The sequence below is a fragment of the Pholis gunnellus genome (genome assembly GCF_910591455.1).
Source record: "Pholis gunnellus genome assembly, chromosome: 2".
Lineage (NCBI taxonomy): Eukaryota > Metazoa > Chordata > Actinopteri > Perciformes > Pholidae > Pholis > Pholis gunnellus.
Window position 1 is genome coordinate 11,084,726 of NC_136536.1, and position 22,975 is coordinate 11,107,700.

Sequence of the window (22,975 nt, forward strand, 5' to 3'; positions counted from 1 at the left end):
TCTGGTGTAGATCTAGATCTAGATCTTTATAAACATTGTCTGGTGGTGTTCAATTTGGAGGTATAAAGAGAATATAGACCTACTTTTGACATCTGTAATATCTAAGAACATGAGTAACTTCTAATTTGTTCAGGCCAGTTCTTCATTCAAATAAGCATAAATTGCATTAGCGCCATTATTCAGAAAATACTCGTTTTTTAATGAAATCATCTTTCGCTGATTGTTCATCACACCCGCGGCTGCTACTTGCTGCTGTGAGGGTGGACTTCAGTATTTCCATCAAGGAATATATATGAACATCTTTTATAGCGTCATGGTATTTCTGTTTTTTCGTTTTTTCGATTAAACGGTAAAACAGACTATCAAAACGTACACGGACTCTTCCTTGATTCCCATGCCTGTCAAACGTGACCTGGCACCGTCGCCTACATGGCAAACTGGCCAATGGGAACGTCGTATTGGATGCACGTCACTGGTCACGTTTGACAAGTCTAGTGCAGCGTTCTGGTACTGCGGTAAATAAGTCGATCAGATTTCTCTAACATATTTCACGGTTCAGATAGGCTTTCAGGCGGGAAACCCAGCTTCGTCTGATCCTCTCTTGAGCCTCTGATTCTGTTATCAGTGTCACCGTAAATGTTTATGCGAAAAAAGCACACAAAATGCCGTATTACCTTGTATAAAAACGAAATAGTTCACACGTAAAAATGTTTTTTCATAATATATCATCCTACAAATATTTCACACGTAGGTATGTTATTGTGTTTGCTGTTATCGTCAACTGATAACGTCAATTATACTGTACGATTGCCATGCGGGGTGGGCGCTGTCCGCAAGTTGGTACTCGTTTGTTTAAACCGGTGTGCCATGAAGGCAGCATTAGAGTGGGAGCAGTACATGGCGCATGCGCAGTGAGCTTTACTCCTATGAAGCAAAGTAGTACAGCAGCAGAGCGCAGGTTTGTTGTTGACACTCAGGCTGTAACTAGAGACGCTCTACCGGCACACAGCACTTACTTCGTACACCAAAAAGGAAGGAGAAGTGTCTTTCTTTGGCTGGACATAAACATCACACTTGAGTAGCCTGCACGAGGTAAGAGGGGTTCCTTTTGGCATCTTGAAGGGTTTAGTTTTAGGGAGAAACCAGCTACACTGTTTAAACAGCGCCACCGCTTACATAAGAATTGCTCTGGTGACCCCATTTTGGTCTACAGAGATGTTTCTTTGCCAAATATTTCAACTTCAAGTATATTTTTCAACGCTTGTATAAACTCCCAAATTCCCCTCTGACATGTTCAGCAGATTTTTATTTTTGACCGATATTCTGTTATTTATTCCAGGTGAAGTTCATGAAGTGGATGTAATATGTCTGCCTCCATTCAGAATAAACGGTGTGACCTAAATTTCCAGTCTGTCAGTAGGATCCATCAAACTACATTTTTAAAGCATTCCTGCTTTTTAATTGATTGATTTTTAAGTAGTATGATACTTTATTGTCAAGTGAACCGATGAATTACTGATGTAAAAATCAGAATCATGAGCTTTTACACAAAATGCTTATGTTTACAGTGGAGTTGATCTGCGTACATTTCATTTAGTACAACATTTCTTGGGTTTTCAAAAAACATTCCCAAATTCTATTCTATTATTAAGATATGTATATATTTGTAAATTGTTTATCATTAATCTAATTAACTGTGGATTGGCAATACATTTCCTCCTCATTACAATGCAATACTTGTAAGGCTCAAGTCAGTTTATCAAAACTGTGTCGCACCCGACCCCTGTCCCTTCTGCTTCCCACGTCAGTTACATAAAGTACTGCTTTGTGCCGCTTTGTTACTGCTGCTGCTTGTGCGTATTTACGCATGGAGCTTCCGGTTCAGGAGCGTCTGGTGGTTGTCACTTTAAGGGTGCAGGTATCGGTACTGGCATTGCAATTTTTGTAGATGTTACCCAGCCCTATAAATATGTAAACGCTAAAAAGCTAAATATTATAAGTAGGCAAACTGAAAGGTTGAATTCACATTATTGCTCAGAGGAAATATTGATATTGTACAAATTAACTTATCGATCTAAAACAAAACATTTGTATATATGATTCCAAAGGCTAAAGAATCGGCATCTCTCTGTTCTTTGAGTTTTCTTACCTTTGTCTGCTTGTGTTGACAAGTTTTATTTTACTGTTGGGTCTATTTCAACAAGCTCCAAATGCCTAAAAAATGTCTCTGCCTACAATGTGGCCATAGCGATGTGATAGTGATCAATATTGTTCTATTTTTGGCACATCCCACGCTGTTGGCAACTGTTACAACTTGAATGCTTTTAATGATCTCTCCTGCAGGGAGACATTGAGTTTTGTACTGAAAAAAAGCATCATTACGCTCTGTTCTGTACATTCAGCTCCACAAAACAATCACCATTCAGGCATCTCTTCACAGTTTGCTACGACCAGCTGTGACGTGATTCTTCTTCTTCTTCTTCTTCTTCTCTCAGAATAAAATGGCCCCAAATTCCATCCACTGGTTCCGGAAGGGCCTCCGTCTCCATGATAACCCAGCGATACTGCAGGCGGTCAAAGGGGCGGGCACAGTCCGCTGTGTTTACTTCCTGGACCCTTGGTTTGCGGGCTCGTCCAACGTCGGGGTCAACAGGTGGAGGTAAGATGATTCTCATTGAATGTAGCATTAAATGACAAAGAACCTGTGCCAAAGGGAACAGTCAACAGACTAACAAGTACTCTGTGATGTATAACATAGAAGTGTTTGGTAAAGAGAGCGAAGGCAAAAGCCAATAAATGTGAGGATAATCACTTGTTTTTCCATCCAGGGGAAAATGTGAGAATAGTCTGTACAAGAGAAGTAGGTCAGTACATACAACTTGTGAGTGGTTATGTGATCGTGACCTACTTAAAGGGAGGCTTTCTTGCGTTCTTGTTAGTTACATACATTAGCTTGAAAAGAAAACCAGTTGTGATTCTTTATCTTCTAAAAGATGTGAGGTTTACACATGTCATCAGCTTTTTCTCTACAAGCGACAAGGTTACCAAATACTTAATCTCTCTTCATCTCGAAACTATGTGTTCATTCGACCCGTTTGTTGTTCTAGTTATCTTTTAATGATCTTAATGATTACTCTGCACATCAGTGAATTCAGGCTTGGCAACAGATTTTACTCTTTATTTCTGCAACACAAATCTGAAGACCTAAAACTACTCTAGTGTCCATGTGTGAAATAAATGTGTTTGCATATGCTCTAAAGGAAAGGAGTATGTTTGGCATTGACCTATTATAATTAGATTTCATTGAATACTTCAACTGCTAAAACTTATAAAAAAATGGGTTTACAAAGTCAAATTGAATTAGATTTTAACCTAATTTATTTAGCAAAGTTAAACCCATGTTTTACAAATACTATGGTGCTTAATATACTGTCTATTTGATTCCGCAGTGTACAACCAGGGTAACAGCTACTCTTCCTGAGGTCCATTTAATTTGTTACTAAGGACAGAAACATTTAATTTACTCATCACTGTGTGAATGGGCTCTTTAAACAGTGTGGATGACCACATGGCCTCTGCTATTTGATGTAGAATAGGAGTGTTCCACTTGAGAGAGGCCTAAGTGGAGGATGTGTGGTCATTAAAGCAGGGTTATTAGCTGTGCTTCCGTTCACATATGTCCATGCGCACTTTGAAGTATTGCATTCGAAAAGCTGTATGAAAACGGAAAAATCCTCAATTTACCCTTTGCAAAGCCCGCCCCCTGCTGTCAGAGTTACCATACTGTCATTTACTGCACTCCCTCAATACAAGTCACATGTTTCATGGAAAAACAGAGAAGGACTTTCAGAGAGAAGCAGACAGAAAGGTCTACAATAACATACTCTGCTAATGTTAGCTCCACAGGTTTTTACGTAGAAACGCATATCTCCTTCCAACCTCTCCGGGTACGAGTACCACTATTACACGTTTAACCGTGACAGCTCGAAATCCACAGAACCAGCTAAAAAAAGGAAGAAAATGTGAAACGACTGCATGAGAGTGTATGCAGCAGAGCCGGATAATTGTCGCTGACGGATTCCACATTATGATTGGCCAGTCTGGGTTCGAGTTGATGAGCTGAATGGATTATGGAAACACCTTTGCAGAGTAGGTGTTGATGTAGCGATCATTTAACTCTTCACCTGACCATTCCCTATGCAGGAATGACACTTAGGACCACCTACGTTGACCTAAGAGAATTTTCAAACACAGTCGTAAAAACTTATTTGCTTTTTCTTAGGGTTTACTGCTTTTCATTAACACCCAGCGGTTCAGTTATAACACCCAGCGGTTCAGTTACTGGTCTCTCTGTGCCCCTGCTGAGAGAGATTATGTGTGCCCTCCACAACCAGAAATGAGGTTACCCAGCTAAGTGATTGTTTTGTGGTGCAGCAGTCCATGCTGAGTGTGTGCGTTCTACCAGATGTAGGCCAGAGCAGTTTTATAAGGACTGATACCAAATACACACACGCACAAATAAGCAGGAAGCAGCCGGGAACACCAAGAGGAAGTGGCGAACCCAGCAACGCACACAGGTGAACTATCAGAGGCTCACCAAAGTGAAAGCTTGTATTAATGCTCACACATGAGCACACACGAGTCATTCATGTTTGGGCTCATGCTCGTGCACATACACACACATGCATACAAAAGGTTTCGACGAATGCATGTGGGCATACACGTCGATTCACTGCGCACACGCATAACTGACAATATGTAACCCAGAATGATTTATGGAGCATCTGAACATGATATTTTAATGTTTTTTTGTCCACTCAGATAGGATGGCAGCCAAACAATCTGATGAAAACAGATACACAGTTAGTCGAGACATACAACTAAAAGCGTAGAAATGCAAAACCTGCTCATTGTTTCAAAAGTTTCCACGTTATTGGATGACTTTTGTGGTAAAACATATTGACTGTTTGCATGATCACCTTTCAGTATTCTTTCAATAATGTTTTGGGGAATTTCAGGGTTTCAATTGCCTGGGGAGTTTTTTTTATTCAGTGTTTGTATATAAATTAAATATAAAAGGTTTTATGTGTATGTGTTGGCTAGTTGAAAGTTCTGTTTGGTAGCACTCAGTGATTTTAGACTTCTAACCATGTATTTCAAAAGAATCCTGGTGGTGTACAGACAAAACGATCTTTGTCTAATCTGATCTCAGTGTAACTCATGCCCACCTCTGCATGAAATGACTCAAATGAGCATCAACAGGTATTAATAATGTTGCAACATGTCTCAAAAAGAATTGTTCAAAGTTTGTATTCACCACAGATTGCAAATCTTAATCCTTTTATTATATTTAAATTGTGGTTTAAGAATTCATTATTTTAGTTTGTCCTGTTGTCTAACAGTATGCATATCACAAGTATCATAACCTTATTTCTTTAAATAAAAAGCCTAAATCGGAATACCATTTGAAAGGTGCAGAGCAAACCCAAAGGGGGACTGCAGTATGAGCTGGTCTACAAAAAGACCAACTCAGACGGTCAGTTTTGGACGCTCCTACGCTGCCTTCATAGCGGTTTCTAGCTCGTAAGCAGGCACGTGCCTTATGTGTGTGTGACCTTGCAGCCCAGCTCTGCCCGTCTTTGCAGATTGGAAGCAAACGGAGCTTTGCTTGTTAACGAGCCGCCCTCTGGTTTAATGACCAGGCTAACGGGGTCAGACGGGAGCAAACAAAACCAAGCAGAACATCGTCTGGCTGTCCGCTGTGCTTGTCGTCTGTCTGCTTTGTCAGTTATCCTGCCAGATTCTGCTAATGATTGGGACGGCGGGTCAGACACAACACACCCTAGATGGGCGGTACTCAGTAGTTTGGCCTCTGGTAATGAACGATGCCTGTTAGCAGGCCGAATGTGCAGCTTGTGGAAGCAGAGGTGTTATAGTGATAGAAAGAAGTAATTATTGGCTTGATAAATTATTCCAGTCTTCAATTGTCAAATCAGCCTTTACCCTTTTATGTGTTTTTTTCTTTTAAGTATTGTGACAGTGATGGAAGAACAAAATGTTTAATTATCTTTACCACATTAAGTTATTTCTGAATGTATAACTATGCTCAAACCTGCAATAACATAATAATCTTTAACACCGTTACCATACAAAACAAGTTGATGTTCGTTTGTTGGGCCAAAAAAAGTCAAACAGCAACAGAAGAAACATGTAGCAGCATGAAGAAAAGTAAAAGTGTAACACGGGCAGGACCAAAAAGTTAGTCGGACACATTTTATAATAATGTATAATTTGACATGTTTGCCTCGTGACTCTAGAATATAATCAGTAGATCAGTAATGAATATTTGTCTTCCCTCTCCAGGTTTCTCCTCCAGTGTTTGGAGGATCTGGACGCAAACCTTCGGAAGCTCAACTCTCGCCTTTTTGTCATCAGGGGCCAACCAGCCAACGTGTTCCCGCGGCTCTTTAAGGTCAGCATCTACGGAAAATTGGCACCAGCTCTGATAATCTCACTTGAGCAAAGTCCTTTTTATCAAACTCTTTCCAGCTTCTCAAGCGTTTTTTGCTATTTTTATAGCATCGTTTGGTTTTGGACTGTCAGTCTTGACGTCTTCAAAGGCTGGTTTATCTGACAGTCAGCTATCTCTCTCTCTCTCTCTCTCTGTCTCAGGAGTGGAAGATCTCTCGCCTGACCTTTGAGTATGACTCGGAGCCTTTTGGGAAGGAGAGAGACGCTGCCATCAAGAAGCTGGCCATGGAGGCAGGGGTGGAGGTCATCGTCAAGACATCACACACCCTCTACGACCTGGACAAGTAAGCAAAATACAGACCGTTTTAAAAACATACACTATGTTGGATAATTTTAGTTGGTTAATTGTCGTGCAGCCAGATGAGTGCACATCTTATCTAAAGGTATGAATACTAAATTTGATTTAAGATTCAGAAATTTGACCAGTCCCTGTCTCCTTTCTTCCCCAGGATCATAGAGCTGAATGGCGGGCAGCCTCCTCTCACCTACAAGCGTTTCCAGACTCTGATCAGTCGCCTGGATCCTCCTGAGATGCCTGTGGAGACACTGTCAGAAACTGTGATGGGCCGCTGCGTCACCCCCATCTCTGAGGACCACGGAGACAAGTACGGGGTCCCCTCCCTGGAGGAGCTGGGTGAGAAAACAAACGCAGAAACATTTATAAACACAGTTATAAAACATTAGAAGAAGCTTTGCATCATTAAAGGGATAGTTCGGGTTTTTTGAAGTGGGATTGTAGTCAGTGTATTACCCTTCAGTAGATTAAAGAGTTTGGATAAACAGACGGGAGTACCTGCAAGAGAGCAAAGCAATGCACTACTACATAACCTCCAGAATTATTGTCATGTCAGTTCATGGGAAAACGAATGTTGTGAACCAGGAAGCTGATTCAGATGATTGTTTTTAGGCTTCGACACCGAGGGCCTGCCTACAGCCGTGTGGCCGGGAGGAGAGACTGAGGCTCTGACCAGGATAGAGCGCCATCTAGAGAGAAAAGTCAGTACTGCACCTCCTGATTTTAGGCTTCTGCATGCTTGATAGTTAACAATTGAAACACACGTTCAAATATCATTTACCCAATATAATCATATGTATATTATTATGATCATGATATCAATATTTCAATGTTTAATATCACGGTTATCATCAATACTGGTATATCACAACACCCCTAACTGACATACTTTTCTTTTTTTTTGTATCATATTCTTTAAAATGATAACCTGTTTTTTTTATAATGGTGCCCTGGATCTATCATCCATCATTTCATCCCTTCCTGTCCCTCTGTGTTTCTTGTCTTTTTCCAGGCCTGGGTGGCTAATTTCGAGCGTCCCAGAATGAATGCCAACTCATTGCTGGCCAGCCCAACAGGCCTCAGCCCTTACCTGCGCTTCGGCTGCCTCTCCTGTCGCCTTTTCTACTTCAAGCTCACTGAGCTCTACCGCAAGGTCAGTTCACAACCCCTCCAGTGTAGCTCACTTTGAGAGAAAGCTGTTTTCTATCGGCTCCTATAGCAGTGTGGAAAGTCCTTTGTGAAAATTGGGAACTCACAGGTCTTCCAGGTGATTATACTTTAATATTACATTATTTTACAAAACTTGCTAACACTTAATATATATACTTTCAGCGTTGCGTGCATGTAGAAATTGAAACTCACCTGGAAGAAAGAAAACATGAATTATTTTAGTCCTACTTAGAACACGGTGCACTTAGTGGTGCACTTCAGCCTCTTGTGGCTTGAAAATGAACACTTGTGTGCTGCTTCATTACAGCTCAGCCAGCAAGCTTGTTAACCAAATTTGTACTTGAATTATTAGATCATTTTACCACCCTAACTGTGTTTTATTTTAACCCAGGTGAAAAAGAACAGCTCCCCTCCACTCTCCCTGTATGGCCAGTTGCTGTGGCGGGAGTTCTTCTACACCACAGCAACCAACAACCCACGCTTTGACAAGATGGAAGGGAACCCCATCTGCGTCCGCATTCCCTGGGACAAAAATCCTGAAGCACTTGCCAAGTGGGCCGAGGCTAAAACAGGTTTTCCCTGGATAGACGCCATCATGACTCAGCTGAGGCAGGAGGGCTGGATCCATCACCTGGCCAGGCATGCGGTGGCTTGCTTCCTCACCAGGGGGGACCTGTGGATCAGTTGGGAGGAAGGGATGAAGGTGAGAATGCAGGAATGTTCAGTACAGGGGAGGAACAACAGAGGATATGAGACTAGACCTAAACTGCATTCATAATCCCACTTTTGGCCCTATTTCCAAACAAACACTAGCAGCTCTCCCTCTGTGTGTTTTGTTAACCGAGCTTGTTTACATAGCCGTGAGTGCTTTTTGTGCATGTGAGTGTACCACACTGGTAAACTCCCAGCCGCTGTTCTGCACTGCTCACATAGGGGTGTTACAGATGTGTTGTACATCGCTGACGATGTGTTGAGGCGGGAATTGAAATGTACCCAAATGTAGTTTTTTTTTCTTTGAATATTGCCCTTCTCCCCAGGCTCCTTATTTATTTATTTATTTATTTATTTATTTATTTATTTATTTATTTATTTATTTATTTATTTTTACCTACAATAGCCCTAATATGCTTTCGCACATTTAGGCCCGTCCGTTTCATTTTTAAATGACCGTATATCAAAGTTTGTGTTATGTCCCCTGAGAGTTCTCCATGACACTTAAAGAAACCTCTGCATCAAGTGTAAAACAAACATCTGGTGTTTTTGTGTGGCAGATCTTTGAGGAGTTGCTTCTGGATGCAGACTGGAGCGTGAACGCAGGCAGCTGGATGTGGCTCTCCTGCAGTTCTTTTTTCCAGCAGTTCTTCCACTGCTACTGCCCCGTGGGCTTCGGCCGACGCACCGACCCCAACGGGGACTTCATTAGGTGGGTACCTTTCCTGGCATCGCCCCTTGGTGCTAACTGCTGACCTCCCATCTGGAAGGCACCCTTCCTCCCTCTGTCTCTCTGGACTACATGCTTACAGGGCACTGAGAGAGCAGAAAGAAACCCAGGCGTTTTTCTATCACGTTGTGATCTGTAGTCTTCTTTGTGCAATGTGATGCCAGAATCTCCGTCCTTCCATACAAGAGTTTTGTAGAGGGACTTTGTACTCTATATTCTCATCTACTTGCCGTACTGTGCAGTGTTGTGGTTGTTTGTAGCTTTCATTTTGTAGCAGCTATTTTCTATAATACTTGTAAGCATGAAGTGCTGAAGACCATCGTGCTCTTATCAGTTACAGTACATACGTAGGCTGGTAAGATATTTGACACTTTTTCTTAACCTTTTAGAAATATATTTACTTATTGCATCCCTGCATCACCCCTGATTTGCTCTGTAACCTTCCACATCAGGTTGACAAAAGCCTGCTAATCTAATGTCTCCCTGTGCTTCCAGACGATACTTACCCGTCCTCCGAGGTTTCCCTGCTAAATATATCTACGACCCATGGAACGCTCCGGAGTCCGTGCAGGCAGCCGCCAAGTGCATAATAGGCGTCCATTACCCAAAGCCCATGGTGCACCACGCAGAGGCGAGCCGACTTAACATCGAGAGAATGAAGCAGATCTACCAGCAACTCAGCCGATACAGGGGACTGGGTAAGAGATAAATGAATTAATAAAACTGCAGAGCCATGCCAGTTGTCCTATACTATTGCACTGTGTTTATTGTCGTGCACCAATCCCTAAGCCAAATTCCTTGTATGTTCAAACATACATACAGACTTATATGTTCCCATGGAACTCTGAGGAATTATGTCGTCTCTGCTCGAGATGGTAAAATAAATGTGTTTGTGTCTTTCAGGCCTGCTGGCGTCAGTGCCGTCCATCAATGGGAATGGAAACGGAGGAATGATGGCCTACTCTCTTGGAGAGCAACAGCCAAGGACCAACAACAACTCTCATTGTAAGTCAATTTCCAAAAAATAAAGATGTGTCACACATTTTCTTGCCATTATGGTTGGTGCCTTCATAGAAACAGTGTGGTAAATCCACTTATGGAAATCGGTCACATGTTTCTATTTGTGTTATTCTTTTTCCAGTGCCTGGAGTGTCGGGGAGCTCCATTGCAACAGGTAAATACAACGGAAACATTCTACTCAATTTTCACAACGAAGAACCCATGGAGCCTAGCAACAGACGACTACAACCGCACTCGCAACAGCATGGTAGGGCATCCCCTGACACGAGTGTTTTCTGTCTGCATTTCTAGCTTTTTACATTCAGTCTGGCTTTTATGCATATCACCACCATTTTAACATTTTAGAATGAATAAGGGACAGATTGACATCGGGAATGAACACTTTAGATTAAAATGACTTTGGCCTTTACAGTAGCTCAGCTCTAAAAGCACATTTAAAAATGGGATTAAATGTTCCAAACCTAAAGTTGCTATATGTTACAATTTACTTGTGAAAACTGAGAACTTCCCCGACTTTCTCGGATGCCTATAACAGTCTGTGGACTGATTTCTACGGAAAAGGTCGCGGGCCTGTAACAGTACAGAGTGAAGGTGTATAACTAATGATCACTTTCTACTGGCCAAGAGCAATGCAAGAGTTAATGTCCATTATTTTCATTTACTGCCATGGCCAACATTGAAAGCATTGAAAATAGCCATTTGGCTAACACTGGCACATTTATGACATCTGCTTTAAAATAAACCATATACATACTATTTAAAAAAAAAAAAGAAAGCTGCTGGTGAAATTGTTATTGTATCAGTATATGACACTCAACTTTTGCACCATCTCAAAACCACCAAGTTTAAAGTTTGACGTGTCTGTTGCAGGATACCACTCAGTGCCAGAAGCCACCCAGACCATCACCAGCAGCCAAGTCTACCACGAGTTTGCTGTGCCTCAACACCCAGGTAGGAAACCCAAAGTATCTGGTGCCACTATCTCTCTTGTGCTACTAGATGCTCAAGACCTGTATTTGATAGAAATGATACGTAGCCCACCTCATCTACTGGGTGCGAATGCTACCACACAGGGGGCGACTCTATTCCTCCCCATCACCAACATCAGGTTCTTCTCAGTGGAGGGAGATCATAGAAGATTCCCCGAACTAGACCTCACATTTTACTCGCGCATCCACCTCGTAGAGTGTTTCTGATAATGCTGACGTTTTTTCTTCTTGTCTATTCGGACATTCAGGACTCCTCCTGCACAGCAGAGGAAGTATCGCAGGAAAGCGGGAGCGCGAGTCGGAACGAGAAGGGTCGGGCGAGAAAAACCCGTCGTCCTGCTCTGCGCACAAGATGCAGCGGCAGAGTGCAGAGGTCAGACTACTGCTCATTATAGTACCCAATGTCTTTTATGGCACTTTAATGTCACTATTGACGACATTACTTTATTGTACTCAATTTGGCCATTTCCTGTGTGTGTGTGTGTTTTTACAAAGAAAACAATTCAGGTGTCGGTGCTTTAATGCCGCTGTTGTGTGTTGCCCTTTATACATTTATAATGAATTGTAATTGTTATTTTTCGAGGTAAGCAAGGTTTAAATCTCCACACAGTACAGTAAATCTATCCCCAAAATATACAAACAAATAATAGTGACCAAGCAACCACACAATAAATGGACTGACAGAGTCATCTATGTAAATTTCAGCCTGTCATGAAGTTGCTATTTGAGTCTGTGTGGGCGACCGAAACTGTAAAAAGAATAGTTGGGAAAACAAGGAGTCACAACCGTTCAGCTGCTTAGATTGTTTGGAGAAAAAAAATAACTTCCTGCTAAAAAAATGTAAGATAAGATAAGTGGGGAAATTTACAGGAAATCCTCTGTGTGCTTCCCCTTCCTTGCAGACTACCTAGAGCAGGCGGTGGTGAGACTGAATCCACATTGGAGTCACCATCCAGCCAGCAGAGAGAGGAAATCCCAACTTTGCCACCTGTTTTCCAAACACACGCAGACATGACTGCCTCCTCTTCAAACATCTTGAACTGCTCTCTGTCTTTACAGTCAGAAAATTCCCAATGGAGTGAACACAAAGATGAAAATGTGATTTTTGACACAGCGGAATGTGCGAAGAAAGAAAACGCCTCGAACTTACAGCTAGACAAAATATTTGTTAAAAACAAAAGCCAGTGTATACTATGTGAACTCTAAAGCAGCTATAAATGTAAGTAATGGAATATGTAATATTGTTTTAAAGCTGCAAATACAACTTCATCAATCACCTTGTCTGCTCTAAAACCAGGCTAATTTAGTCAGGGTTTATGGAAATATTTGTACTACTGCTTTGTATTATGTTGGTCCTTAATGTGCTGCATCTCATAGTGCTCACCGCCACACATGCTGACTGGTCAGTCTCACTCCTGGAATGTGTTGTTGTCACAACATAATGCATCTCTTTACATTGAGAAAAAACAGTTTATACTGATATTTAATGTTTCTGTTTCTTGTGTTGTCGAGATGAAATGTTTGTAAATATGCAAAATAGACTTTTATCAAGATTGTTTTTCCAGATAAAATGTGTTCATCCGAAAATGAAGAATGCTTTTATAATAATCTTTAAACCACGGATAGCAAAACTTTTTTTGAATGTTGGCCATATACAGAAAAATCAAACAATCATCAATATGTTTGAACTCTAATACTGACTTCACTAAGAGCACATGTGCAGTCACAGTTACAGCCTGGAAGGTTGTTTCAGGGACGTTATTTAGAGTATTGGTAGTTAAGAAATTTGTAATTTGCAGAGTAATTTCTCAGCCTCTCTCACTAGTTTGCATTTAAGTGTAAGGTTCTTCAGGCACTGGAGGTCCAGTTGATGAGACATAGGGTTGAGCGATATGTTAACATTTTCCAACTGGCCACCAGCAACGAGCGATTGCCAATATATTTGCACAGGTGTGTTTGTGTTCCACCTGGAAACACCGGGCGATGTACTCAGCCAATCACCGACAGTTGTTATGTTTGTCCAATCGCACAACCCCAGTGAGTGAGCATGATTTTCTTCTTACCACCATTCACAGTTGAATTAATGGGAACATCTACCGCTGCCTGGTTTGCACATGTGATCACTTGATTTGTATCGGCAGCTAAAAGCAGATATTTGTTTAGTTTTCCAGACCGTATTTAAGACGTACGGTATCTCAAAGATATCAACGGTAACAAACCGCTTTCTATTGTTGGTCTTGAAAAACATGTTTACAGTGTGTTGCTTTAGATGAGTTGGGGAACGTTTTGTCGTGTCACTCTAGCTGTAAAACTGCCTTCAGAGTGTGGCGTTATGGATAACGGAGTTCTTGTGTAGCTTTCTTTGTGGGAAGTGCCATGGCCTGAAGTCTGTGAGCCCATCAGAGGCGGACATGTAGCTTAGAGAAGTGAAATAATTGATTAATTGACGTAACCGTCAATTGTCACTGTTCCTGTTTAGAGTTTGTCATTTTTTCCGGGATTTGTTTTTTTTTGGGAAAACCATTTAGAGCCTTTGCTACATCAAACATAAATAACACAATGTTTCACAATTTCCATTGACATCAGTGAAACAGGAGCAGGCTCTGTTCTGTAGGGTTATTGAGAATTATAGCTTCACTTCACCTCAAGTGTTGCTTTGTCATCTTGGCATTGTTACATTGTTAATCATGTACAGATGATCAAAAATCATTGTGAAACCATAGAGAGTATGTTGTGCTCCCAGCTGTTGACCATCAGAGCCCGGGCGATCTTTCGACAGTATCTTTGAATTGACTTCGCCCTTTAAAAGTCTGTCACATTTTCACCTTTCTGTTTCCCTCTCTACAAATCTGCCACGCGTGCACACATAAAACACACTGCACACACACACACACACACACACACACACACACACACACACACACACACACACACACACACACACACACCGCCTTTTAAATAGTCAGACAGCAGAGAACTAAGTGACGTCTGCTTCAAGCCTCAACAAGCAGTTTAATTAACTGCCCTATTAAAAGTTTTCTTTCTTTTTCTTTTTTTTTTCTTCTCTCAGTAAAAATGTCAAAGAAGAAATAATTTGTCTAAATTAATTTCTCCTTATTGGCATTCTCCTGAAAAATCACAGAAGCGCACGCAAAAGTTTATAACTCAATGCAATGACATTGAATCGAATGTGCCAGCACACTCGCAATATGCGCCAAAAAAAGACGGCAGTCAGTTAAGAGTTTACATCCCTGTCCGTCTTGCTGCCACTCTTGAGAAAGGTCAGTGGGGCTGTGATGAGTCGTGTCCACGTACAGTACTCAACATTTGTTCATCTGTGACCATACTGCCCTCTTTAGGAGTAACTAACAGGGTGGGGATTAAGGGGGAAGGAGGGAGAGATAAGAGTATTTTAGTGTCTCTGTATCATAGTTCTGTATTGTTTCAAGAGAATTTGACCATTGTTCACTTTTTGTAGCTTTTATCACGATGATAAAACGAGTTTAAACTAGACGGTGTGTTTAAAGATGAACAATCAGCTCACGCTCTACCAGAAAAACATCCAGTATCCGTCTGGGTGTGGTGTGATGGTCGATAGATGCGTCAATGCTAATGAAGAAGACAAAAAGGTGAAAATGTTTTCAAGTTGTAAAGAAAATTATTTCTTGTCATGAAAATTGGTCAAGCACAAGAAAAGCTTTTTCAACACAAGGAGAGACAGAAAAAGAGCATAATATTACAAAGACGATGGATGGCATCTGTTTTCACCCTTCATGTCACAGAAGGGAGAACAAAACAAACAAAAAATAAAAAATAAAGAAAAATCTCAGTTAAAGCACCTTTCCCACTGGACGAAAAAACCACTAACATCTGGTTTAGTTGGAAAGGTTAGAATCTGCATTCAGTCCCGGGACAAATGACTTGGATGTGAAAATAAACAGCCGTTATGGACTCCATTGACTAAAACAATAATTCTACCGCGCTGATCATTGTAAAACACACTTCAATCAAAAATGAAACTTTTCAAAACTTCCAAAAATCACTGACTCTGGATTGAGATTTAGAAAGAGAGACTGCATTTTTTTACTGTTTATTAACTCTGTTTTCTGGCATGTTTGTGACATTGAACATGCCACACTACAAAAAAATGGCAATAGGAAAGGCGTTTTTCACATATTTGAAGCCGGTTTTCTTGTGTCTAAAAAACAGCATATAGCTGCTAATTCTGGTGGGAAAATGATACGTTTAGTCTTGATTCATCTGAGCATTGCTTTCCTTCCAAAGGGCCTTTTTTTCTCTTGTCAATGTCCATGTTAATTTTACGACATTTTTAAATGAGGTCAGAATAAGAAAATGATTATAGAATTGGATATATTTAGAAAGTAAAAGCCTGATCAACTGGGCATGTTGGGATACGCACAACCTTGAGTAGATTTGTAGGTGAAGGTGGTTTCGGTTACATGCTGTTACTTGTGATGGATCATTACGGCAATGTGATATAATAGCAACACCCACTCACCAGAATTAACCGAAACCTCTCCCCCAGACTATTCAGGTTTGCAAACTGTCAGTTTCAGCTTTCTCGTTCACAATCAAACATTCTTTCTGTAAAAAGTTGTCCCTTGCAAAAATTGGGAAAATTACACATAAAGGAGCATGCAAAAATGTAATTATAGATCTGTCATTATTTTTATTATATAAGAAGTTGCCTATTAGGTGCAGTTTGTCTTATATTTCCTTTGTGCCTGTGGCAGATTTTTGGACATTCTTTGTAGTGTAATATTGAACTTATATTGATTTGAAATACAAATGACACAGAAATGCATGATGTGTGAACACCTCTCCCTTGGACAAAATGTAAATTAAAGGGAACGTTTTACAGGGTGTGTGTACTTCGTGACGGTATGTCGTGTTTCCTTGACAATGTCATAGGAATTGAAAAAGGTTCCTAATTACATTCCCAATGGCATGTTTCTGTGGTGCTGACATGTAATGCACTGATAAGAGGTCATGGTTATTTCACGAATTAACCATGATCAGGTTGGCCTAGACATACCAAATACTAAAATGCAGGTACAGAACCAAATACGTGTTTTTTGTTAATGTAAACCCATATTTGTAACATTTTTTAATTAAACTGTAAAATAAGATTGTGACATTTAATAGTTTGATTAAGTTTAGTTTAATACACTAATAACACTAATACTATTTTATACTATTGGAAATTGTGCAAATTGTAAAACTTGAAAAGTGAATGAAAGTGAACTTGTATGAACATGTATGTGCACTTGCAAACGAAAGCATGCTCCTCACTTGTCTTCTCGTTTGTCTGGTGTCATGTTTATCACCAGTGTGTTCGCTGCAGTGACTTCCTGGAGGCCGCTGGTCGTCTGTCAAGCTGACGACAAGACTATGAGAACTTTATTAAAGTGATAATATAATATAACAAAACAAAACAAAACAATTAATGAAATAAATGCAATGAAATGAATGAAATCTTCCGCTGAGAAATCATCTTTGATCAAATAATTTTGATTAAATTTGTTTCTTTATATTCATACACTGGACACTCAAATTATGTTGTATGTGCATGAACCGCATATTGCAAGTGTAGACTGTTATTTTCTTTTCTTTTTCCTGCTTTGTTGGAAGGTTGACTGGTATATTATTCTTTTTCTTATTTCTACTCATCCAAAAAGAAAAACGAGACTTCCCAAACTGGTCAGAAATAACACACCAAAGAAAGGAGGAGAGACACTCAATGCAGAAGACTAGTTGCTCGTGCAAGGCTTTTTCTTTATGTTTGTGCCATTATATTCAATTCTGTGCATTAACGGCTCCACTTACCTCTTCTTTGTGATTGTTTTTTTTCCAAAGGCTGTAAGTGCTTTCAGCACAGGTTTAGGTTACCCATGTCTCTCTCTTTCTCAAACAAACACACACACATTCTCACACGGTCTCTCTATACTTTATGACCCTTAGGATACAGGATACATCGCCTAGCCGTTTACCTTCACCTAAACCTCAACCCGATTCTAACCTTAACCCATAAAAGCAAGAGTTTTTAACCGTAGTCCTTTAAAGTAGTGAAGACCAGTCAAAATATCCTCACAGTGCAGAATTGTCCTCCCTAAAATGGTTAAAAACTTAAATTGTCTCACAAAGATAGCAATACACACACACACACACACACACACAAACACACAAACCACTCACACCACCCCTGTCGAAACGGTAGCTTAACCACAATAGATTTTTGTTTGTGAGTCAGCAGATGCAAAGCATGTAGCGGCTTGTACCAGCAAGGCTTCAGCATGTTATTTTACCCAGCCAGCACGCACCGTAGCAAATAGTTATAAACTAAAGGTTATCAGAGTTGAGATTGGGAAGCATCCATCTAGTTTACCACTAATTGCGGATTAATAAATCATTTTAAAAAACTCAAACCATATTTATTTTCAGAAAATCATCTAAATACAAGTGTTTCTCCCCATACTTTACAGTAAACTTAGATTGTACTTTAGTTGTGACAAATCTATTTTTGACAATCTGATTGTCTGTAGCGATTGATCACCTGACAAAACATTTGTCCGTGTCAATTCAACTTTAAACTGCACTTCTGTCATCTTGTTACACTTTCTGTTGTCATGTGTCAACCTCCTTGTCGTTATGAATGTTGTCATGACATGTCGTCCAAATGTATTATTATTTAAATTATTACATTTTAGTCGGGGACATCCTGCAGTCAAAGATTAGATGTGACTCACAGACCAAACAGTAATAAAGTTTTGTGGCCTGCTTTCCATGTGTGTGGGAGTGCGTATTGGAGGGAGTCCCTGCATACGTGAAAATAGGAATACTGCAGTATATGGCTAGAAAACACAACCCCACAACAACACCAACAACATGAACAATGTGTGTGGCCATCTTTTGTTCCTGCTCTCCTGTCTTCTCGTACTTCCTCTATCCACCAACCTGTTTGCTATTATTACGCAAAATCAACAAAGCATCCGAGGTCTTCCCCAGGAATATAACGAGGTTTTGGAAAGAGTCTTACAACAACAAAAACACTTAAACGACGGCCATTTTGGTCTTACGGCAACTAGTCAAGACAGCAATACAGCTACGGTGAAGTGGTCCGACCATGTGAACCCCAGCTGAGTTTTGAAACTATCGAAAGAAAAGTAGATCCCCAAAATAATTCAAACAAAGGGAGCAGCTGGATTCAGGTTTACACCCACAATGTTAAAGGAAAAACCACCGCCATGACCAGCCTGATTAGTAGTATGACAGAGAGAAAAGGTTGGCTAACACAAAGCGCTAACGTTAACGAGGTGTTTGTTTGCCAGGTGATATTTGTGTTTGTCAACTGGGACCCTTAAGTGTACCACAGGTTTGTGCACACACTGTTTTGCACGGAACGTTGGTGTTTTCATCAGAATGGGGAACAATTATTGCACACCTGACTTACAGAGCGCACCTTTCAACACCATAGAACACCTTTTCTTTTTTTTTCAAACAAAACGGTACAAATCTCTTTGTGGTCTATAAATTAACTTCATAGGCTGTAACATGAAAATAACTTCCCCTCCTGAGCTGCTACTTTCAGATGGTTGTCAGTGACATTTGCCCCACAAATACTAATGATGAGTGGAAAAGAGCATGATGAACGTCTATGGAAGCGCTGTAAACAAGTATTATTATTATTATTATCATTTGTCTAGACTCAGAACACCCTTGAAACCGGGACGTCTGGTCACCGGAAAGCAGCAGCAGTATTTTATCTGTCATATTACTATGTCCAACTGATAAGCCTACAGGCTGGTGATGTCTCCTCTGACAAAATAGTTTATTGTAACACCGCCACTGCAAGCCAAGGCAATGATTCCTCATGACAATTTTAGCTAGTAAGTTAGCTACTTGCCAACTTAACTAAATATCAAATAATAACAAGGCAGGTGACGTGGTCTTTCCTTCAACTCTGTGGATACACCTCAGTCCAGTTGTCCCCTTTGATTGGATTCTAATTGGGGATCTTACAGACTTATCTGCTCATGTTGCAATTGTTTGAACACTTAGGGTACACAAGTCAGATGCTTAGACCACTTCACAATAGCGATATAGCAGTCTAAGTAGTTTCCGGGAGATTCCTTCCCACCCTGAGCGTGACTTAAAAGCTAAATGGCCGACGTGTGATTATGGAGAGAGCAGCAAAGTCCTGACAGCCTCCCACACCTGATTTCAACTCTTCGTCTTGGTAATATAATAATTCGTTTGGTAATATCCCGCATTCACTATTGTTATCATAAATTTGGTTTAACCGGCCAACAAAGCACACTCTGAGCTCAATGCCAAAGACTTTTGTTGCCAGGTGGGTAGGGAGAAAAGCAGAAGAAAGGATTGACAGTAAAAGTGACTCACTGCTCACTGAGAAATGTCATCAACTTTCAGTGTGAGGCCAAGTTATACATCAATACAATACAATGGGGTTGAGGCGAGGGAGTATGAAAATGTATCCTCAATAGTGTGACGTGACTTCATCATTGTTGATTTGTCACTAATCTGTGTTGCTGTTGGCTGACCTGGTTGTCAATGTGTTGGCGGTAAAGATGCAAATATGCTCGCTTGGGATCAACCCAGTATCTCTAGAATTACGTCCATATTGGACAATTTTGCGACTCAAGATTTACATCCAATGCAAACGATCAGTGCAACACAGGAAGTACGCCCTATGTTGGATGGAGCAGTTTACACAACAAATTGTATACAACCATATAGACTATGGTCCTATAAAATGATTTCTATCTAATGGCGTTAAGGAGAGCGGAGTGCCCAAAAATGAAAGCATATCAGTGCAAACTGACTTCAACAGAATCTGAATAAAAGACAGCAAAAAGGGTTATAAAAGAAGTACAAAAAACAAATGGTCGTCATCAGTTGTTATCACTACCATTGCAACGTATGGATCGTATAATATCTTTCAAAAAGTTACGCTTCATTTTCGCGTGTTTCCTATAAAAGCCAACAACACAAAGTTTTTTTTTGTGATTTCTCTGTGAGAGGTGTCAATTTCCGTTTGTTAAATGCATACGGTCTTTTTAAAATAAACTTCTGTCTAAGAAACAACTTAGTTAGGTTGAGGCAACAAAAGTACTTGGTTTGGTTTAGGAAAAGATCGCCATTTGGTTCAAAATAACTACAGAAGTGCCTTAAGTATGCACGTTTTGTGACGTTGACTCCTTATTTCACATGGGGAACCAAAAGCGGTCTCCTGGTTGAAATTCCGTCATTTGTTGTATCCATACACCCCCCCCCCCCCCTCCCCCCCCCCCGCCTGTCTTGTGTGTGCTTTTGCGGTCTTTATACTTATTTGTTCATTATTAAGTTGATAACAATCAAAATAATTCCATGGGATATCTAGGAATTTTATTTTATTTTACCACCATAATGATTCAGATGAGTCAAACTGCACCTACCTGCGAGTTGTGAAACAGTCGCAGTTTTAAACACATGGTTAATGCTGTGAATTAAAACCAAAATACTTGGTTAGGTTTAGGAAAATAAGATGGTTCGGGTATGTTTGCTAGCTACCAGGCCTGTCAAAAATAGACCAGGCATGTATTTTTAGCAGGCAGAGTGGAAAGCCGCTTCTGGCATGCTCCTGAAACACACTGCACAAATAAGTAGTCTGGTTTGCCACCAGGCTCAAAGTCTGACCTCCAGGTGGTTAAGTGCACAGCGTTCGATTAGATGTGGCCCAATAATAAATCAGACAACAAAAAACACTGGTGTCTAAAAAACATATTGACAGCAATATGACAGCAGAGGAGAAAGCGGCCAAATCCAGAGTTATTTTCTTCCTCCGTTCATGTGAATGAGCCCAAGAACGAGGGCTAGTTAAAGATTGCTATGCCTCCCAAGGATGTGGAATATTGCCAGAATTGAACTTTTTTTGTTTCTTGCATCACTGAGCACGTGGAGGAATGAATGGGGCGCTGCATCCGGTGCATCCGGTTCTCTTTATACACCTATGACTCAAAACTATTCTCACGATCGGCAATCCATGCTGAAATGTCTGATTTAAACTGCATGAAAAATAGAATGTTGATTGGATTGTGATAACTTGAGCATGTTAATTTATGGAGTAATTTGTGGATCTAGACTAAAATGCAACTGCTAGCTTTCTGCTCACACTGACTGGACTAACTACTTTTTAGCCTCTTTTCGCACATTTTGGTTTTACAGTACATTTACTGAAGGGTTCAGTTTCAGTGCAGTCTTAGCAAAGAAAGTGCAGCATCTACAGTGTTAAGAGCCAGATATTGTCTCTCAGGAGACTCAACCAGAATTAAAAGAGGGAATATTGGATTTACATTCCTCAGATGACCAAAAATACAACTTTGATTGAATGCTGAATTTATGTGTGTGCTTTAAATGTAACTAAGAGAAGTTTGAGCGTTCATTTTCACAGGGACTACTTCACAGGGACTACTGTTTTCTACTGTTGTTATTGTTAGTTTGAAGAGGGAACCCTCAAATCCCTGCAAATAAAACTTAACAATTTCTATGTGTAGATACTTTACCTGCCCTAGTGTTGGCATATCCATATCCACATAGGAACTTGGTGGAAATTCAGATATAGATCAAATACAATGGATTGTTTCTTTGCTGTTACTTGAAGTTAATGTGTTTGTAACAATTGCCAAAACTGAGAGTGAGCAGCTTTGACCATAGCCCATTAGTTTGCTCAAATTGGCACACACACATTCTCTTGTGAACACAAAACCTATTAGGCTCCAAATTCTGCACTTGCTTACAGTTCAGCCTCTCCCACTGCATGCATTACCATTCATTTATCTTATATATATTTAGTAGTTTAGTAGTCCCTGTTGAACCTCCACAGTTCAACGAAAGCAAGGGAGCAAGCAGGGATTGTATGCTAGACACGTGTATACACGGGATACTTGTTACCACACGCCTGTTGATGGTGTCATGGGGATAGCCTCCTGCGTGGGCGTTGTCGGCTTTTCTAAGCAAATTCAGTGTATGTCTCGCCTTGGGTATGCTGTAATAGTTGTGGAATCCCCTGTTAATCAGTATTGGAGGTAGTCTCTTTCACTTGTCACCTTGTGGTTGTTGTGGTTTGTTTCATGGTATCAGGAGAAGAATCAGGATGACGCAACGATGTTCAAATCCATCCTGATAACATTGTGTTTGGTCTTTTTGTCAGATTTTCTGTGTTTTACAAAGACTACTCATACTACTTTGTCACTTTTAATGTCATTAAAATATAAATATGTCTAAAAATCGACTTATATCATATAAAAAATAAAATATCGACTTATATATATATATATATATATATATATATATATTAACATCGATAATATAAGCTATATACCTCTGTGTTTTAGGTCCTGCATTGAGGTTATCGCAGGTTTGGGTTTTAAGTCAAAACGTATAATTCTGCTGATTCTGACAAATAATTTAGAAAAGGGGTTCACGTTTGTAAGACGTCAAAAAATGAAC

At 40.3% G+C, this 22,975-nt stretch overlaps 1 protein-coding gene across 1 annotated transcript; it reads left to right on the forward strand.

The window, feature by feature from the left end:
• The first annotated feature begins 951 nt into the window (after positions 1-951).
• LOC306705030 (cryptochrome-1-like) lies at positions 952-14,003 on the forward strand. The gene is made up of 15 exons (XM_079171671.1): positions 952-1,092; positions 2,496-2,659; positions 6,364-6,472; positions 6,673-6,815; positions 6,981-7,165; positions 7,439-7,527; positions 7,839-7,979; positions 8,388-8,699; positions 9,268-9,419; positions 9,933-10,135; positions 10,341-10,442; positions 10,579-10,704; positions 11,328-11,408; positions 11,695-11,819; positions 12,349-14,003. Exons 2-15 carry the CDS (start codon positions 2,502-2,504, stop codon positions 12,355-12,357), a joined length of 1,935 nt encoding a protein of 644 aa, XP_079027797.1. The 5' UTR covers positions 952-1,092; positions 2,496-2,501; the 3' UTR covers positions 12,358-14,003.
• Positions 14,004-22,975: the final 8,972 nt, after the last annotated feature.